This window comes from Mugil cephalus, chromosome 14 (genome assembly GCF_022458985.1).
Source record: "Mugil cephalus isolate CIBA_MC_2020 chromosome 14, CIBA_Mcephalus_1.1, whole genome shotgun sequence".
Classification (NCBI taxonomy): Eukaryota; Metazoa; Chordata; class Actinopteri; order Mugiliformes; family Mugilidae; genus Mugil; species Mugil cephalus.
The window spans coordinates 21743833-21761766 of NC_061783.1; the positions used below are offsets into that span (position 1 = coordinate 21743833).

The 17934-nt window shown below is 38.0% G+C and overlaps 2 protein-coding genes across 6 annotated transcripts in view; one reads left to right on the plus strand and one right to left on the minus strand.

Annotated features, from left to right (window-relative positions):
* The window catches only part of LOC125019686, a 51845-nt gene extending 44714 nt beyond the window's left edge, over nucleotides 1–7131 (minus strand). For 4 of the 5 annotated variants that reach the window (XM_047604641.1, XM_047604642.1, XM_047604639.1 and 1 more), the window contains exons 1-6: nucleotides 6975–7131; nucleotides 5155–5451; nucleotides 4672–4725; nucleotides 4272–4556; nucleotides 3839–4132; nucleotides 2991–3044 (exon numbers count right to left, since the gene is read on the minus strand). In XM_047604641.1, the coding sequence (XP_047460597.1) occupies nucleotides 2991–3044; nucleotides 3839–4132; nucleotides 4272–4556; nucleotides 4672–4725; nucleotides 5155–5451; nucleotides 6975–7044 (1054 nt within the window). In that variant the 5' untranslated portion in view covers nucleotides 7045–7131. Of the gene's footprint in view, nucleotides 1–1625; nucleotides 2114–2282; nucleotides 2334–2588; nucleotides 2876–2990; nucleotides 3045–3838; nucleotides 4133–4271; nucleotides 4557–4671; nucleotides 4726–5154; nucleotides 5452–6974 lie in introns of those variants that run through there. The other variant, XM_047604643.1, reaches the window with a different exon arrangement.
* A 3003-nt stretch (nucleotides 7132–10134) lies between these two features.
* On the plus strand, nucleotides 10135–14742 carry LOC125019723 (BOLA class I histocompatibility antigen, alpha chain BL3-7-like). Its single transcript, XM_047604688.1, has 5 exons — nucleotides 10135–10246; nucleotides 12811–13080; nucleotides 13650–13916; nucleotides 14202–14504; nucleotides 14618–14742. The coding sequence occupies exons 1-5, from the start codon at nucleotides 10156–10158 to the stop codon at nucleotides 14740–14742; spliced, it is 1056 nt and encodes a 351-aa protein (XP_047460644.1). The 5' UTR covers nucleotides 10135–10155.
* Nucleotides 14743–17934: the final 3192 nt, after the last annotated feature.

Genomic DNA, 17934 nt, shown 5'->3' on the forward strand with positions numbered 1-17934 from the left:
TGTTGATGATTTACTGGATTTACTTGACGTTCATGTTGATAGAAAGTATACATATTTATACAGTCTGTGGTAAAGATTCATGTAGTTTAGTGGAAGACAGTGACTAGGTTATTTTAGTGGTAAGATTTACATGGTACCCTAGACACCTCTGGTTTGTGATCTCACCGACGTTATAACTTTAAAATATTATCTTTAGGTCAAAAATTATATTCAGACAACGAAATAATGACGTTGGTAGATTCATGGGTTTTTACTGGTTTACTGTTGCTCCGTTGCTAGGCTACTTCTTATGCTGCTTCCTTTGAGACCGAAGCAGAGAGTCCGTTTAACTGGGGAATGGACCGTCTGATGGGCGCCATGTTAGATACATCTAACCAATATTCACCCATAGAGAAGTGGCAATAACAGAGAATAAAGTTGTCTATGTTGTCAGCGTTGTGGTCCACTGGTGCCTCAGTGGGTAACTGAGGAATAGTGCAATATTGATCAGGATTTTTCACTCCGTTTTAAAAAAAGCTGTTACTGGTAGAAAAAACTTATTTCTCCATTTTTGTTAAGTAAAAAAGTAGCAGGGCTACGTTCTTTTTTGACTTTTGAGAGAAGTTGTTCGAGTCTGTCCGAACGACGTAGTTACTGAGCATCCCGGTGAGTTAGCTGCTAGTGAGCATGAATTAGCACTCTGGTTATTGATATCTTTGGAACTTTTAAGTGTTTTAACTTTGGGTTAATTCTTCTGGAAAAACCACCGTACGACTTCTTGCTGTCAATTTAAGCTGTTTATTCAAAAATGTATTGGAATATAGAAATACATGCGCATGGACCTTGTCTGTTCAGTTAGTCTTGGCCAACCATTATAACAGTTTCAACAAAATGAATATGATTGGTTGGCTACAGGTGGGAGGAGTCGTGGTTTAGACTTAGCTCTCCCATTGTTGGTGGACAGGTCGGTCCCGAACCCTACCCACTCAGGTGCTCCAATCGCCTGGGACAGCGGGTATACATTCAGGTTATTTAAAGTATTTTTAAAAACAGCTGGGTGAATACAGTGCAGTAATGCAGTGGTATTTGTGTCCAGTTCAGATTCAGAGTCGCTCAGATGGATGATGGAGATAGAAACTGTTCTTCGGCCTCAGAGGAGGTGATGGTCTGGTGGCTGGAGCGGCCAGTCCAGGATCTGCTTGGTTAGGGTTTGGGAGGGGGGTCCTGATGGTCCACTCTGCTGAACGGACCAAGGGGTCCTGTCTGGTGCAGTTTCCCATCCAGGTGTTGACGCTCTCAATGGTGAAATATTCAAGTCTAGTACAAGTACTTTAAAAATGTACTGAGCAGTTATTCTACGTCAAATACTAAATATAAGAAGAAAATAAAGAAATTGAATAAGACAAAGAAAAAAGTGATAAAAAGGAAGAAAATATATTTTAGAAGAAGATAAAAGACAAAGAGAACAGAGGAGGTTTAATTTACTCCGATAATAAATAGATTTCCACCAGCTCTGATCCAGCAGCTCCATTAAATTAGAGATTAAAAACATCTTTCCTTCTAATAGTTCAAATTATTCTCAGGTTATAAAAATGATAAAGAGTCGACTTGATCTCGACATGATTATAAAAAAAACTCTCAACCACTTCTGACCAAACATTTTTATTATTGTAATGACAAACAAATCCCACACATATTCACCAGTAGTGTTTTCTAATCCTTCATCATAAGTCATTGATGTCTTTTTTCTGAATACATTATTCTTATTCTGATGAACCCCTACTATAATAAACCCATCTATTCTGATGTCTAATGATTAATATATAAGTAAAAACAAATAAAATAAACATATCACCATCCAGTCTGAATATATAAAGACCTTCATGATGATTTTAACAGCAAATATGGAACAAGTAAAACTCATTTACTGAATCCTGATTTTCCATTAACGATTATTAGAAGTAAAGAAGCAACAGCCTCAGTGTTTCTACATCTAGTAGCTAATTTAGTAAAAATCAAGAAAAGTAAAACAGTTTTAAGTATTAAATTCATACATTCATATCAGAGCATTGAAGTGGTGCATGCAGCACTGTTGGTGCTGTGTGGGATTTCTTGGAGGCTCCTCTTATATTTTCTGCAGGAATGAACATCAGAGTTATTTTCTATTTACAGTAATAATATATTAAGGAGATCATCAGATTTATTATGTGTCTTCTCTGGAAATCGATTTTTCTTTCTGGTTCATCCAGGTTATAAAATCATGCAGCGTGTTCTCTGTGTTGATGGGAAACACTGATACTTACCACAGACTCTAGAAGCAGAGCTGATCAGACTCAACTAGGACCGTGTTGATACTGTGAAGAAAATAAAATGAATTCAGAATAAAAATGTCTTTCATTCACTCATGAAAGACACTCATTCACTTGAATTTAATGACTAAACAAAGTGAAATCAGTGGTTAGTGAAGGAGAGAAACATGTGAGCTTCAAAACTAAACCAGAGTGTCAGAGTATTCTCAGATGAGACTATGTGACAACAACTTCTACCTGTTCTCTAGTTACAATCATCTCACTCATTTCAATCCAACCAGATTAAACCAACTTTCTTACCCCAGGGCTTCTTCACATGTGTATCAGATGCAGCGTGAAAGACTTCACAGTGGAACACAGCCTCGTCTGACTTCTTAATCTCGACACCATCTCTTATCTGGAAGGTGCCGTCTCCATATGGACGAATGCCTGAACTCTCCACTCCATCCTCTCTGGTTAGAATACGGCCGTTCCTCTTGATGTTCACAGTGATGTTGTGTGGGTAGAAGCCTGAGACCAGTCACACAACAAAAAGACGTTCTTCTCAACACTGGAGTCCTCTGTAAACATCTGGACATCAGGAGGAGCTGGAAGCAGAAAAGATGAGGTGATGTTTGGAGGGAGGCTACGTAGCAGCATGATACAGACCAATGTCACCACATATATCTGTAATAAGTAATTAAATATATTCTCATGTCTTACTTGTGTCTATGAACTTAGATGAAATGATCCGTCCTTGTCCAAGAGAGTCAGGATCTAAAACACAAAAATATTCACATTATTTTCATGTTCAGTCTTTCAACACAATCCTGATCTGTTACTGAAATAATGTGGATATTAAACCACAGAAAAGAAAGTTTCTCCTCGTTAAGTCTCTGAAGACACAGAGTTGGATTTAATGAAAAGGTTTCGAAAAATTCCCTCTACATCAACTGGATCCTCATCCAACCAATCAGAGACATTTAAACTAATCAGGTGACCTGTACTGACTGTTTCTCTTCACCACATTAAGCTCCACCCCCAAACAATCTGATTGGTCCAGCAGATCTTTACTGGACCAGAACCAGTTCCCAACAGAGAGACTCCAGATAAACTTTATATTCTGTAGACAGGACGTTGGTGTAGCTTCCAGACATGAGAATATCAGAATATGAAGAAGAGTTTAATGAAACACATATGATCACGTGGAGGATAGTTGCCTCCAGAGACCAGATCAGGATGTTAATGAAATCTGAACCAACCTCAGTCTGATTTAACTGGACTAAACATCTCAGGTGTGAATGAACCCTCAGATCCTTTGTTAGTGAATCATTTCAATCATTGGAGAGAAACCACTGGCAGCTTTCTGCAGTAATGTTGATTACACCCCAGATACACAAGACATGACATGAACAACATCACTGCTAGCAGCTCTAATACGCTACAAACTCACTGCTAGTTTAAAAGGGAGTTAGAAACAGAAATAAAGTTTATACATCAGGACTAATAATGTAGATATTTACAAACTGCACGATGAGAACTAAAAGAAAAAGAATGAAAAACTTTCTTACCCCAAACCTTCTCAACACGGAAACGGGATGAAGCATGAACAACTTCACAGCTGTAATCAGACACCTCAGAATGAGGAATGATCACATGGTCTTCTCTCCAGTAGATGTCTCCGTGTGTTTTAACTCCTGAAGTCTCCACTCCTTCCCCATTACTCAGAACGAAGCCTTTCTTCTTCATGTTCAGGATGATGTCTGATGTGATGAAGCCTTTGGCTCTACACACCAGCATCATGGCCATGCCACTGTTTGCATCAGCATGAACGATCTCTGTAAACATCTTCACCTCAGGGTGAGCTGGAAGCAGAAAAGATGAGGTGATGTTTGTAGGGAGGCTACGTGGCATCTTTGAGGTCCTGTATCGGACCTCTGTTTTAAAAAAGTAATAGAAATATTTGAAACAAATAAAATGACAAAAACAGTTAAACTTTCTTACCCCAAAACTTCTCAACACGTGAACCAGATGCAGCATGAATGAATTCACAGCTGAACACAGACGGGTCTGACTTTCCGATCTCCACACGGTATCTTATCTGGAAGGTGCCGTCTTCATTTGGACGAAGGTCTGAAGTGTCCACTCCGTCCTCTCTGGTTATAATCTGGTTGCTCCTCTTGATGTTCACAGTGATGTTGTGTGGGTAGAAGCCTGAGGCCTCACACAACAAAAAGACGTTCTTCTCAACACTGCAGTACTCGGTAAACATCTGGACATCAGGTTTAGCTGGAAGCAGAAAAGATGAGGTGATGTTTGGAGGGAGGCTACATAGCAGCATGATACAGATCAATGTCACCACATATATCTGTAGTAAATAATTAAATATATTCTCATGTCTTACTTGTGTCTATAAACACAGATGAAATGATCCGTCCTCTTCCATCAGAGTCAGGATCTAAAACAAAGAAACATTCACATTATTTTCATGTTCAGTCTTTCAACACAATGCTGATCTGTTACTGAAATAATGTGGATGTTAAACCACAGAAAAGAACCAGTTCCCAACAGAGAGACTCCAGATAAACATGTCCACCCCAATTTGGGAAAAACAGGAATTGTCCCCCCCAATAAGACAACTGTCTTTCTTTCTCTGCCTGTTTTACTCGTTGGTATTGTGCCTAAAGTGCGGTGATTTCCTCAAATGTGTCGGTGAATGAGATAAAAGAGTGCGTCACATAGAAACAGGTATATCTCTGCCATCATGCTAATATAAAATGCCCCAGTGCCAGAGTCAAAGAAGGATCTGCACCCCTGAATGTAGAGATCTACAAACCACACAATGAGAACCACATTCTAAAAGAAAAAGAATGAAAAACTTTCTTACCCCAAACCTTCTCAACACGGAAACCGGATGAAGCATGAACAACTTCACAGCTGTAATGAGACGCCTCAAAATGAGGAACGATCACATGGTCTCTTCTCCAGAAGGTTTTGTCTTTGTCTGGTTTAACTCCTGAAGTCTCCACTCCGCCCCCTTTCGTCAGAATGAAGCCATTCTTCTTCATGTTCAGGATGACGTCTGATGTGACGAAGCCTCTCGCTCTACACACCAGCATCATGCCCATGCCACTGTCTGCATCAACATGAACGATCTCTGAATGCAGCTCCACCTCAGGTTGATCTGGAAGCAGAAAAGATGAGGTGATGTTTGGAGGGAGGCTACATAGCAGCATGATACAGACCAATGTCACCACATATGATCAGTTTATTCCACTGACATCCTCATAATGAACTCCATCAGTCCAGTTTACACATGATCACATCTGATGTTGTCAGACTTCTAGATCAGTAAATACATGAATATTCCTGTTGTCTCTCTCTGGTGGTCAGGAGTTTAAATCTAGTTTTCTCTTCCTCAGGTGAAGCTGATCTGCTTCTTAATGTAGAATTAGTTTTACTTCTTTATTTTATTTGATGGTTCGTCTCTCTCTCTCTCTCTCCCTCCCTCTCTCTCTCTCTTCTCTCTTTCATTTTATTTCTGATTAGGGTTCAGTTTGGTGTGTTTAGGGAGAAAACATCAGGTCCTATGGTCCTTTCTTCTCCTGAGTTTAGTTTATTTGAATCATTGTGTCTTTGAGTGTTTTTAGGGCTCAAGTTGTTTTATTCATAATTAATCTGCTTATGTTCAATCACTTTTTTGAGAGACATTCAAGGTGGTCGTATCAATAGCATTAAATACAACAATAGTAATTAATCTACTTCTGTCAGAGCCACCATCACAGAACTGCACTGAATCTACCTGTCACCTTTGCACTTCAAGTATATCTTGTATAGTCAAGTACTTACATGCATATATTATACCTATACTATATATCATATTATATCATGTGTGTGTGTGTATATATATATATATATATATATATATACACACACATACAATAACACTACCATCATATCATCCTGCCACTGCACCTTATCTACCTATGTATCTTGTGTTTTTTAAGTGTCCTTGTCCTATTCTGTGTTTTTACCTTTTTTATACCTCAGTATTTTATTCTATTGTATTTTATTGGATTCGAATACCGGACTGCTGTGACGACCTAATTTCCCTTTGGGGATGAATAAAGTTATCTATCTATCTATTATATGTTGTATGTGGGATAAATTAGTTAATCAAAATAATTAATAATCTATTTTCTACTCCTTTGCCTTCATATTTAGTTTATTTACTTAATAATTGTATTGTCTATTCCCATCTCTAGTTTCACCTTTAAAAGTTTATCAGATGTTCAACACTGTGGGATGAATCAACCATATTATTTTTATTACAAAAGTTATAAATGCAGAACATTTACTTTTAATTTAAATTGTTGCTTTAAGCTAAGTTATTTCTTCTAGTCTGAATTTCCCATCGTCCTTTAATAATCCGTCCATGTGAAACCATGCAGAGGTTTAGTATTTTAATTTCCATCTCCGTGTGTGTGAGTGGAATAAAAGCCTCCAGCACTAAACCCAGAAACACCTTCATCAACTTCTATCACAGTAAACGACACTAAACATGAACCAGTTTATGACTAAAACTCAACAAAGGAGTCACCGACAACAACTAATTCAACTAAAGCTACTTTCAAATGTTCAACAGGTAAAATGATTTCCTTTCGTTTTTAACTCGACTCGCATCAAAGGTTCATAAAAACGTGACACCGATGTTTACCGTCACTACTGTCCCCAGAAGAACTACAAACACCAGCAGGGACATGTTGAATGAAAACATGATTCTATTCTAGTTTTAGACTTTGCTTCATCAAACTTTTTATCGTGTGTATTTCTCTTCGTCCCAGTCTGATATCAATCACCTTGCTGTTCCAGAAATTAAGCCGATGAGGAAGTGAAAGAAATGAACCGCAGTTCATTGAGCGGCCGCTTGAGGCTCCAGAGAGAACAAATCATGCTCATAATATTTATGGTCCTTACAAATAGACAAATATACACCAGACATTATGCAAACAGATTCATTATACAAATAGAGGTTGTGTCTTAACTTGTGAGAGTGTCCTGTGAACTGGACTTGGCCCTAAAGACTCTGGATCCAGGAAACGTTTCCTCTACATTGATCCCACTATAGTTAAAAGGAAAAACCTAATCAGCTGCAATGACACACAAATTAATCAACACTATAACAGTATTGGAATATAACACAGTAATAAAACCAAATGAATGAAGAGAAATATGTTGAAGTTAGAAAGAAAAGTCAGAATGATGCGAAATGAGAAAAGTGTAGATGATGCTAAGATTTTCATCTTAGACAGGTTGTACAAGCACCCTGAAAAACCCAGGGCACATGCGAGGCTTTTGTTTGCCGACTTTTCCTCAGCTTTTAATGAGATGCAGTTGCGCTAGAGGACAGCTACTTTGTAAAGTTCTCGGACGACACTGTCCTGGTATCACTTCTTCAGGGGCCCAATCAGACCACGGCTGTGCACTGTCTTCATTTGTGAACTGGTGTGACGATAACTTCCTGGATCCAAGTAAAAACTAAGGAGTTAGTAACTGATTTCAGGAGGAATGGAGATGATGTTGAAATTGCAAACAGAGTCGATCGCTAAAAGGGGTCAACAAAGGATATATCTGTTGTGTAAAATTGAATTATTTTAATGTTTCTAAGAACATTTTGTGTAACTTTTATCGTTCATTTATTGAAAGTCTATTGACCTTTTCTTTTATTAGTTGTTTTTTATGGATCGTCAGTGAAGGAGAAGAATAATCTCAGCAGCATTGTCAGTGTCTGCTCTAAGATCATCGGGGTTCAACTAACAGACCTGAACTCCCTCTGGAAAAGACGTGTCCAGAAAATCAGACAGCTCATGGGCAATCCTGACCATATCCTGAGCCAGAAGTTTGCCCTCCAGATGGCGGTATCTTGCCCCTACAAGGAAAACAAATAGATACACCAGTTCTTTTATTCCCTCAGCCATCAAGCTGCTAAATGCCACTGATTAGTCATTTATTTATTGCAGCCATAATGTGGAAATGTATTTATTATTATAGGACAGGACTCATTTTTGTCCTGTGATTCTTTGTGCTGTGGTCCATTGGGGACTGGATATCATTGCTACTGACAGAGGGAACTGTTTGGTTTATGTGCTTGCCTGCTTGTTTCTTTTGTTTGTGTGCTTTTGTTTTGTTTTGTGTGCTGTCTGACTGGAGACTGCAAACTGAATAGCCCTGTTTGGGATAGATGAAATAGTTTGAATTGAATTGAGTTGCATTTTAGTCCAAATGTTAAAGTCGTGATATAAATTTATTTTTCCTGTTTTTCTCTCAGATGTATTTTTTGTACGTCTGATTTTTTTTTTCTATCTTTTTGAATCTTTCCATGTTGGTGTTGTATTAATAAGAAAAAGATTCCAAATAAACCTTCTCACTCCTTTTTCTTGCACAGCTGCTGTCACTTGAATTTCCCCAACGGATCAATAAAGAACCATCTTAAGTATGTTGTCTGTTTCTTTTTGTATATATGTCGCTCACTCCAAAGGAAAAGTTGTGAGTATTTGCCTCACCCAATACATAACATTTGGCATGCTGGTCTTTTCCCAAAACATTGCAATGGCTCTTTTAGCGTGTAACAGACACATATCTATTAGTCTTCGTTCACTTTTGTTGTATTTGTGACCTTTTGGGCAAAGTCCTAAGATAAAAAGTGCAGGATCCATTGAAATGCTTTTTGAAATCATTTTTTTCTATTGCCTTGTTAACCTCCTCCCAAAAAGATTTTATCCTACTGCATTGCCACACACAATGGAATAATGTCCCCTTCACCTCAGTGCATTTTGTACACACATCTGGGATATTCCTATTGTATTTATTTAATTTAACTGGTGTAATATAAATTCTCATCAACCATTTATACTGAAATAGTCTAAATAAGGTGTTGATTGATTGGGTGTGAGCCTTATTATATATAGATTGCCAGTCCTCTAATGATATTTCTGTGCCTAGATCTTCCTTCCACTAAGAGGTCAAGAGGTGAGTTTTATTTAAAGTCTTCAGATATTTGTAGTGTTTAAACATGAAGCAGCAGCGTCCTGGAGAAGAGTTAATAAAGAAACAGTTCATATAAATGCCTCAACAATACATAAAATGCATTTATATAAAATCATATGATAAATATTATGTTTAAAATGATTCAGACGTCAACATCTTTCAAATATGTTTAATGATATTAGTCTATTGAATTATTTCATTAACACTTAATAATAATAATAATAATAATAATAATAATAATAATAATAATAATAATTCAAACCATGTGACTTCAGCGATGTGGTCTTCATTAGACACGCCCCCTACTCTACAGTCAAATTCGGAACAGCTGATAACACCGTGATGTACATCATGCTTTAGTAAGCAAGATGAACAAATTATGTGTTTTTTTTCTCTCTCTCTCTCTCTTCTGTCCCGTTGCATCTCCAGACAAAATTAGTTTAAATGTGTCTTTGCGATTTGTTAATGCAACAGTTCTTATGCCTGTACGTCCTTCCTGGATGGTGACGCTACTGGTCCACCTCTTATTAGGAAACATTTGGAAATACTAAATAAAAACCCATCAAAACGTCGTAAAATTAAAACTTTATCCAATAAAATTTCCAAAAGAAAAAATAACGAAAGTCTCCACCAACAAATTCCTCTTCATACTGTACACTCAGCACTTGGTTATTGACGGAGTGAATGAATGATTGCGAAATTACTCTCATCGCTTTTATTTTGAAAAGCTGTTCGTGCATGCGCTCTGAACAGATTCATTACTATAAACCAAGTAAGGACTAGCTTTACCTCCAGTAGTGGATTTACTTTGGGGCTCAGACACACAGCTCTTTACCAGCTGATGGCCCAATGTCTTCATCAAAATAAAAAATATAAAATCAGGATGAAAACGTTGTTGTTGCTGCTTCTCTTGTGTCATGTTTCATCATCAGGTAAGATCACATTCACATTCTTTATAATCTTTTCTTTAAATTCTTTCCACTCGACCTTACATGTTGCTCTGTGTCATGGCTTTAACTGTTCTCACACAGTTGATGTTTTATCAGACTCCTTTTTTATTAAACAATATATTTATTGACATTTTCTTACACGACAAAACCTAATTACAAACTGACTATACACATACACATACATATCACAAACATCCACTTATCAGCCACAAAACATTTGTACATAATTCAATGCCTTCATACAATTGCGGGTATATGAACTCATTGATTCTGGTTTAAGGTTTACGTAACTGACTGCTTATTCTTCTTCACTGTCAATTGCCAGATCAATACTATTAACAAACACTTTAAACAGTTCCCATATCTTTCCAAACATATCATGGCTTCCTTTTTGTATATATGTCGCTCACTCCAAAGGAAAAGTTGTGAGTATTTGCCTCACCCAATACATAACATTTGGCATGCTGGTCTTTTCCCAAAACATTGCAATGGCTCTTTTAGCGTGTAACAGACACATATCTATTAGTCTTCGTTCACTTTTGTTGTATTTGTGACCTTTTGGGCAAAGTCCTAAGATAAAAAGTGCAGGATCCATTGAAATGCTTTTTGAAATCATTTTTTTCTATTGCCTTGTTAACCTCCTCCCAAAAAGATTTTATCCTACTGCATTGCCACACACAATGGAATAATGTCCCCTTCACCTCAGTGCATTTTGTACACACATCTGGGATATTCCTATTGTATTTATTTAATTTAACTGGTGTAATATAAATTCTCATCAACCATTTATACTGAAATAGTCTAAATAAGGTGTTGATTGATTGGGTGTGAGCCTTATTATATATAGATTGCCAGTCCTCTAATGATATATCTGTGCCTAGATCTTCCTTCCACGCTTCGTGTTTATGATCTGCATTTTCAACCAAATTTGATAACAAGTAGTTATGCACCTTTACTTGAGCTGTTCATAGATACAATTTTTTCCAAGTTAGAAATTGGTGGTCTGAAAAAATGGTGATGATGATTGGCTAAGGTGCAGTAGACTTTCACGATAAGCCAATCTCAGGCAGTGTACAGTTTATACACAATCACACCCACACCAAACTAGCAGAACTGGCAGCAATGCCGAATGTGGAGTAAAAGTTGCGAGTCGTCACTGGTTGGACCAGGTCGACCCGGGTTTTTCTCTCTGACTCATATCTGCCTGTTACATTCTGACTAGAGGCCTCACAGACTGGATCATTGTAGAAGCTTCAGCTCAAAAACAAGTTTTGATCTACTCCCATAAAGAATGATCTCTGAAGGCCAGAGATTGTTGTTTCTTTTTTTCAATCAAACAAATCAAATGTGTTGTTACACATTTGATTTGCTAATTGTTTGAAGGAGAATGTTGGAATGTGTAGATATCAGTCAGTTTTATCTTGTGGAAGCCAGCATTAAAGGCTACGTTACTATCCATAGTGTGTGCAAGTGTATGTGCAGGTGTGTGTCTGTGTGTGTATGCATTCACAGGGCCCACCAAAGCCAGAAGAAGCTCATTTTGTTCTGATGGTGTTTTTCAAACTTTCACCCATCTTGGTTTTAAATAATCAGCATAAGTTCTTATGTATTGCTGTTATACAAAGTTCCTTGTGTTTCTGTAGGTTAATTAGTAAAAGTATGCTGGTGTTTTCTGGCTAAAGAAGCAAAACTCACAGTTGCGTGTCGTGAAAGAAACTGATGCATTTTGTGATGGGACGATGGAGTAGGGCCTACAAAACCTCTCAGCCCCAGGGCCTACCATTAGGTTAAGGCGGCCCTGGCAGAGGGGCCAGGTCTAGCACCTCCGGTAGCCAACTCTCCAGAAATGAACCGGGATCCGGGACCTCAGCTCCCTCTTGCAGGTTGACTAACCTCAGATTGTTCAGCCACGATCTCGTTTCCATGTCGATAACTTTATCTTCCAAAGTTTTGTTCCTTTTTTCCAGCGTCTGAACCGTCTCTTTTAACTTAGCCTGCTCGCCTTCCACTGCTGACAGTCGGCTTCTGTTACTCTTTCAATACAATCAACCATTTCTTTCTCCGTTTCTTCAACTGCTGTCAGTATTCCATCCAATCTGGTCAAAAAGTCAGACCTTAGGCTGCTTATTGCCATCAGTATTTCTTCTTTAGCCCCACAGAACTCGCTTCCACATGGCTCTGCAGCTGATATGTCGAGGTTAGCATCTTTGCTAGCGCTGCGCTCCACGCTTTGCGTCCCGAAGGTGGTTAACTTCGCCTGCGTCGATATTTCCCCCCTGTCCCTGACCTTTTTCCCAGTGTTTAGCATCACCTCGCCGTGTTCAGTGTTCGTCTGTATGCTTCAGGTTCAAATTTGTAAGGATTCTTTCAAGTTCTTAGCGGAGCAGGGTTGAACGTGACTCTCTAGCTCGCGGCCGTAACCGGACTTACCAGAGTCCTTCTATCAAATGAAGCCAAGTCCACATTTTGATTTAGTATTATTTATATAATTTGTATTACTTTTATTTACTTTAATAGTGACATTATATTTGTTGTTTGTTCCACAGTGAAACATTCACTGAAGTATTACATCACAGGTTCCTCTGGAGTCCCAAACCTTCCAGAGTTTATGATCGTAGCAGAGGTTGATGACATCCAGGTGACTTACTGTGATGGCAGCAACAAGATATATGAACCAAGACAGGACTGGGTGAAAAAACTATATGATGACAATCCTCAACTCTGGACACAGGGCACTCAGGACTGTTTTGAGATTCTACCTCCATTCTTCAAAATCCTAATGAATGATTTGATCCAGGTCTTCAACCGCAGTGAAGGTTCAGGTAGGTCTACATATTCCAGGTTTTATTAACAGTTGGTCTGTGAAGGACATTTCTCTCCACCAGTCATTTAGAACTGAAGGAGCTTCTTGGATGAAACATCTCCAAGAAACTCAGCAAGTCCACCTTTTAGTTTTAGTTTGTTCTTGACGTACCATGTCCTGGATGACTGAGAACCTTCACATTCAACAGTGGTCACCAGCAGATGGTTCCCATTTATCAGTTCAACAGTCTTGGATGTAAAGAAACTACTTTAGTATGAATGACAAATGAACCATCTGATCTGATTTAGTTCATCACATTTCATTTTAGGTTCAGGTAAATAATTAAATAATGTAAATAAAAAACATTTACAACTTTGTCTCAGTTGTGAATCAACAGGTGCAGCCACAGACTATTTAAAGGATGTGAAATCATCTATTTTGAAATGATGTTGGTCTGTCTTTCAGAGCAGTACAATGATCAGTTACCCCTCAGTGAAATGTTCCTGACCAGGTTCCTCTCCTTTGAAACCATGGCCAGTTATACATCACTGTTCATTGTGATCTCTGTTGTCTCTCTCTCAGGTGTTCACATTTTACAGTTCATGAGTGGCTGTGAATGGGATGAAACGACTGGAGAGGTCACTGGTTTTGTACAGTTTGGTTATGGTGGACGAGACTTAATTGAAATGGACCTGAAGACGTTGACATGGACCGCTCTGAGACCAGAGGCTGACATTATCAAACAGAAATGGGACGCTGAGTCTCTAAGCATAAAAGAAGCTGTGGGATTGTTCCCTGAGTGGCTGAAGTTGGATTTGAAGTATGGGAACAGCTCTCTGCTGAGAACAGGTAGAGTCACATGACCCGATGTAGTTTGGTTAGTTTGGTGAACACTATACTGTTTATATGTATATGTATATATATATATATATATATATACTGTATATTTGTTGTATTATCCGTTCAATGAGTCTGACTCTTCTGAGAAAGATGAAGAGATGTTTGACAAGAAATCATCATTGGTTCATACACAGAATGTGACTGTAACAGATTCCATGTATCTAGCTGGTTAATTTCTTAATAATCTCAATTAATAATTGTTCTCCCTTCTTCCTCCTTCTTTTCTCCCTCCAGACGTCCCCTCAGTGTCTCTCCTCCAGAAGACTCCCTCCTCTCCAGTCAGCTGCCACGCTACAGGTTTCTACCCTGACAGAGCCATGATGTTCTGGAGGAAAGATGGAGAGGAGATTCATGAAGGAGTGGAGCATGGAGAGATCCTCCCCAACCATGATGGATCCTTCCAGATGAATGTTGACCTGAACATTTCATCAGTCTCACCTGAAGACTGGAGGAGGCACGACTGTGTGTTTCATCTCTCTGGTGTGGAGGACGACATCATCACCAAACTGGATGAAACACAGATCAGAACCAACTGGGGTAAGAGGACATGAATGTGGTTAGTTGGATATTTAAGGCCTTGTCCTGCAGGTTAGTTGGTAATTTATCTAATCTGGATTGTTCTTGATCTTTGGTGACTGTTCTTTATTCAGTTGAGAAGCCTGATGACATGACCTCCACCACCATCATCATCATCATCTCTGCAGTGGTTGTTGTCGTCTTTGCAGCAGCTGCTGGATTCATGGTTAATAGAAAGAAACAAGGTGAGCTACTTTGATTTAGTCTTTGAGTTGAATCCTACAGTTTGAAGCATCCAGCAGTAAAAGCTGAGTAAGTCTCAGAGTCAGGAGAAGTCAGGAGAACATGACTATACTATGATGATGAGGGAGAGAAGTGATGAAGAAAGAAACAAAGTGAGAACTAAACAGAAGAGCAGAATGGATTTATTCTTCAGGTTGAGTGAGTAGAAGAGGATCATATTCACTGGAGATAAGATGATGAAAGATATTCTGACATTAACAACTGGAACTGAAATGACCTGTCTTTACTTTTCATTTCAGACCAAAAGGCTCCACCTGGTAAGTACAACTTATTTTATTCTGTTTCATCTGATCTAACAAACTGTTGATGATTTCTCCAGACTATGAGTTGACCTTTAACTCTGTTTGTTTCTGACCTTACAGATAGTGAAGACAGCTCTGAGCTCTCTGAGAGACTGGATCCAGAAACCCAAAAATAAATAAATAAAAACTCAATAAAATCAATGTTGCTACTTATCATTGTCATGTCCATGTCTAATAATCCCCCCAATAAAAATCTAATTTGCATTTAGATTTTTGATTTTTTTTTTTTTTTTTTTTTTTTTGCGAAATATTTGTGATGCCGTCAGAAACACTGGCATATGAAGGGTTAAAAGTAAGAGAATATTCAAACTTTTTGTATTTGTGATTAGTCTTCAAGTGGATTAAAAGATTTATGTAAAAAAAAACTAAAAACTACAATTAATATGTGCTATTTTTAGGGTGTATTTGAAGAGGACACTTTTGTCCCTTAATGGTAACAACGCAACAAATTTAAAATCAGGTATGACAGTTAAATGCTGAACGAATTATCTGAGCTGGTTTTAGTTCATACTGTGATTTGGGTTGAAAGGACATTTGTACCTGTGAATAAATAATTACAGTCTTTCCAATGAAGCAAATGAGAAAATCTGAAAGTGTCTCTAGATCTTATCATGTGTTTCTGCTTCATCTAAAGCTGCTTGTCTTTACTTGTCTGCTGCTAAAGTCCAAAACACACCAGCTCAGGTAACAGAACTTGACACATTAGACATGATGCAGTTCATCACCTGAACAACTCACAACACTGACATATAAATAATTAGAACTGCATTTAGAATCAGTCATGGGAACCAGTTCCTACAGACAAAAAGCAGAAATATCTGCAGCTCTGATGACGTCAGAAGAAGAATATCAAGAATAATATGCAGAGAGAAGTCAAAGTGTCCGTGCTCCCAATAAATTCCTCATATGGAGACGGAGTGAAGTTTTTTTTCCAGCAGTGTTTCCTGGTCAGTCAGTTTTCTTGTTTCTGCTTGTTTTTTTCTAAACCAGTTTTGTTTCCAGGAGCCGCTCCTCTTTCAAATAAAACATTTGGCTGGTGTTCAGCAAAGTCTGTTGTTGTTTTATCCAACTTAATGACACACTTGATTCTACCTTTAGATTTTATAGTTTTGACTCATAAATCATCTGAACAATAAATTCTGCACTTTCTTTTAGAAACCTGGATGTCTTGGTTTGATTCGACTGTCAGTGGAAGTTGTGTTTCAGTTTCCTTCCACTAGAGGGCGACAACAACCGTAAACTGGTCACTGAGGATCACAACTTTTACCGTGACTCAAACAGACACGTACAGGCTTCAATAGATTTTTAACATGAGTCATTTTAAAGGTTACAACTGCTCCACTGTTACAAACAATTATAAGACTATTATATGACATTTGATAAAGATTTAGACTGAAAATAAATGAGACTTGTCACTGAGATGTTGTGGACAGACGCTGATCACTCTTGATACATTTCACATTTCACAAATCTAAGAGTTTTTCTTCCTATTTGAACTCTTTTACTGAAGATGCAGCTCTAACTATGATTATGTTGGAGGCCTTAACTGTAAATGTAAATGATTAGAGTGATATCTGGAGTAATGGTGACATCACAAACAGAAGACCTTGGTCTTTATTGCATTGTATATGATAACACAAGTATAATATGTCTTTTATTTGGAAAAATAATAATGATGCAAAAAAAAAAAAAGGAGTGAAAACATTTTTTTTTATCAGATTAGATTAGATACTTTAAATTATTTTACCAACTGTTGCACTGGTAAAAGTATTGTCCCAGAGTCACACATGAACACACATGTCACAGGTACCAGTCACACCTGAAGAGTCTTATGTTGGATGAAATCCCACTCTTCATTTTTAAGGCAATGAAATCTCCATGAAACTGACAAACAAAGAGAGAGGTTTAATTATACCTCTGAAAACAGCTCAAATTAATGGTGGATTCAATATTTATTATGGACTCATGGCTCCTCTGACTTACATGAGGTTTTACATTTGTTGTATCTTCACATTGGATAATGAAAGTTCAAAAGAGGGCTGCAACATAAACTGGGGACACATGACAGAGTTACAAAAGAGAGGTGTTTATTTAACTTAAAGAGAAAAGAAAACTGCAACAGGTGAGACATGGAGAGCTTCCAGAGCTGGAAAGTGATCCCTTTTATTCAGTGTTCTCATGTGTGGCTAAGGTCAGTATCCAGTATCCAGTAGTGGTGCAAAGGGGCTTAACAAAGAGCAGAGAAGTTTTACTTTCAGTTCAGTCAAACACACTCTAAGCAGTTCAACCTTCTGGTGCTGTAGTCGTATGTCTTTACCAAAATAAGAACAAGATAAAAACTTTATTTCTGTTGTTCCCTTCATTCATGTTTCATCATCAGGTAAATTCACCTTTCATCTTCATCATCCTTTCAGTTGATTCTATAACTGTGTCACAGTTCTTGGACTTAGACTTAGACAGACTTGAATGGTCCACAGGGGAAATTACTTTGTCGCAGTAGCTTTGTTGCACTTAAAAATGAACAAAATTGTTTTATTTGTTTAGTTTTGTAACTTCCTGTCTGTCATGCGTCGTCTTTCTGTCTTGATGTCTGTCTGTGTCATGTTTTGTGTTTCCTGTTAAGTTCTGGATTTCCTGTCTTATGCTTCCTTGTGTGTCCCTTGATTGTTAATTGGGCTCACCTGCTATGATTGTCCTCATGAGTTTCACCTGTGTCTTGTCATCCCTGAGCCCTCTTGTGTATTTATGGCCCTGCCTTTCCTTTGTCAAGTCGTTAATGTTACCTTCTGATGTTTTCTCCAGGTGAGTGTGTAATCTTACCTTGTGCACGTTCTTTGTCTTCATGC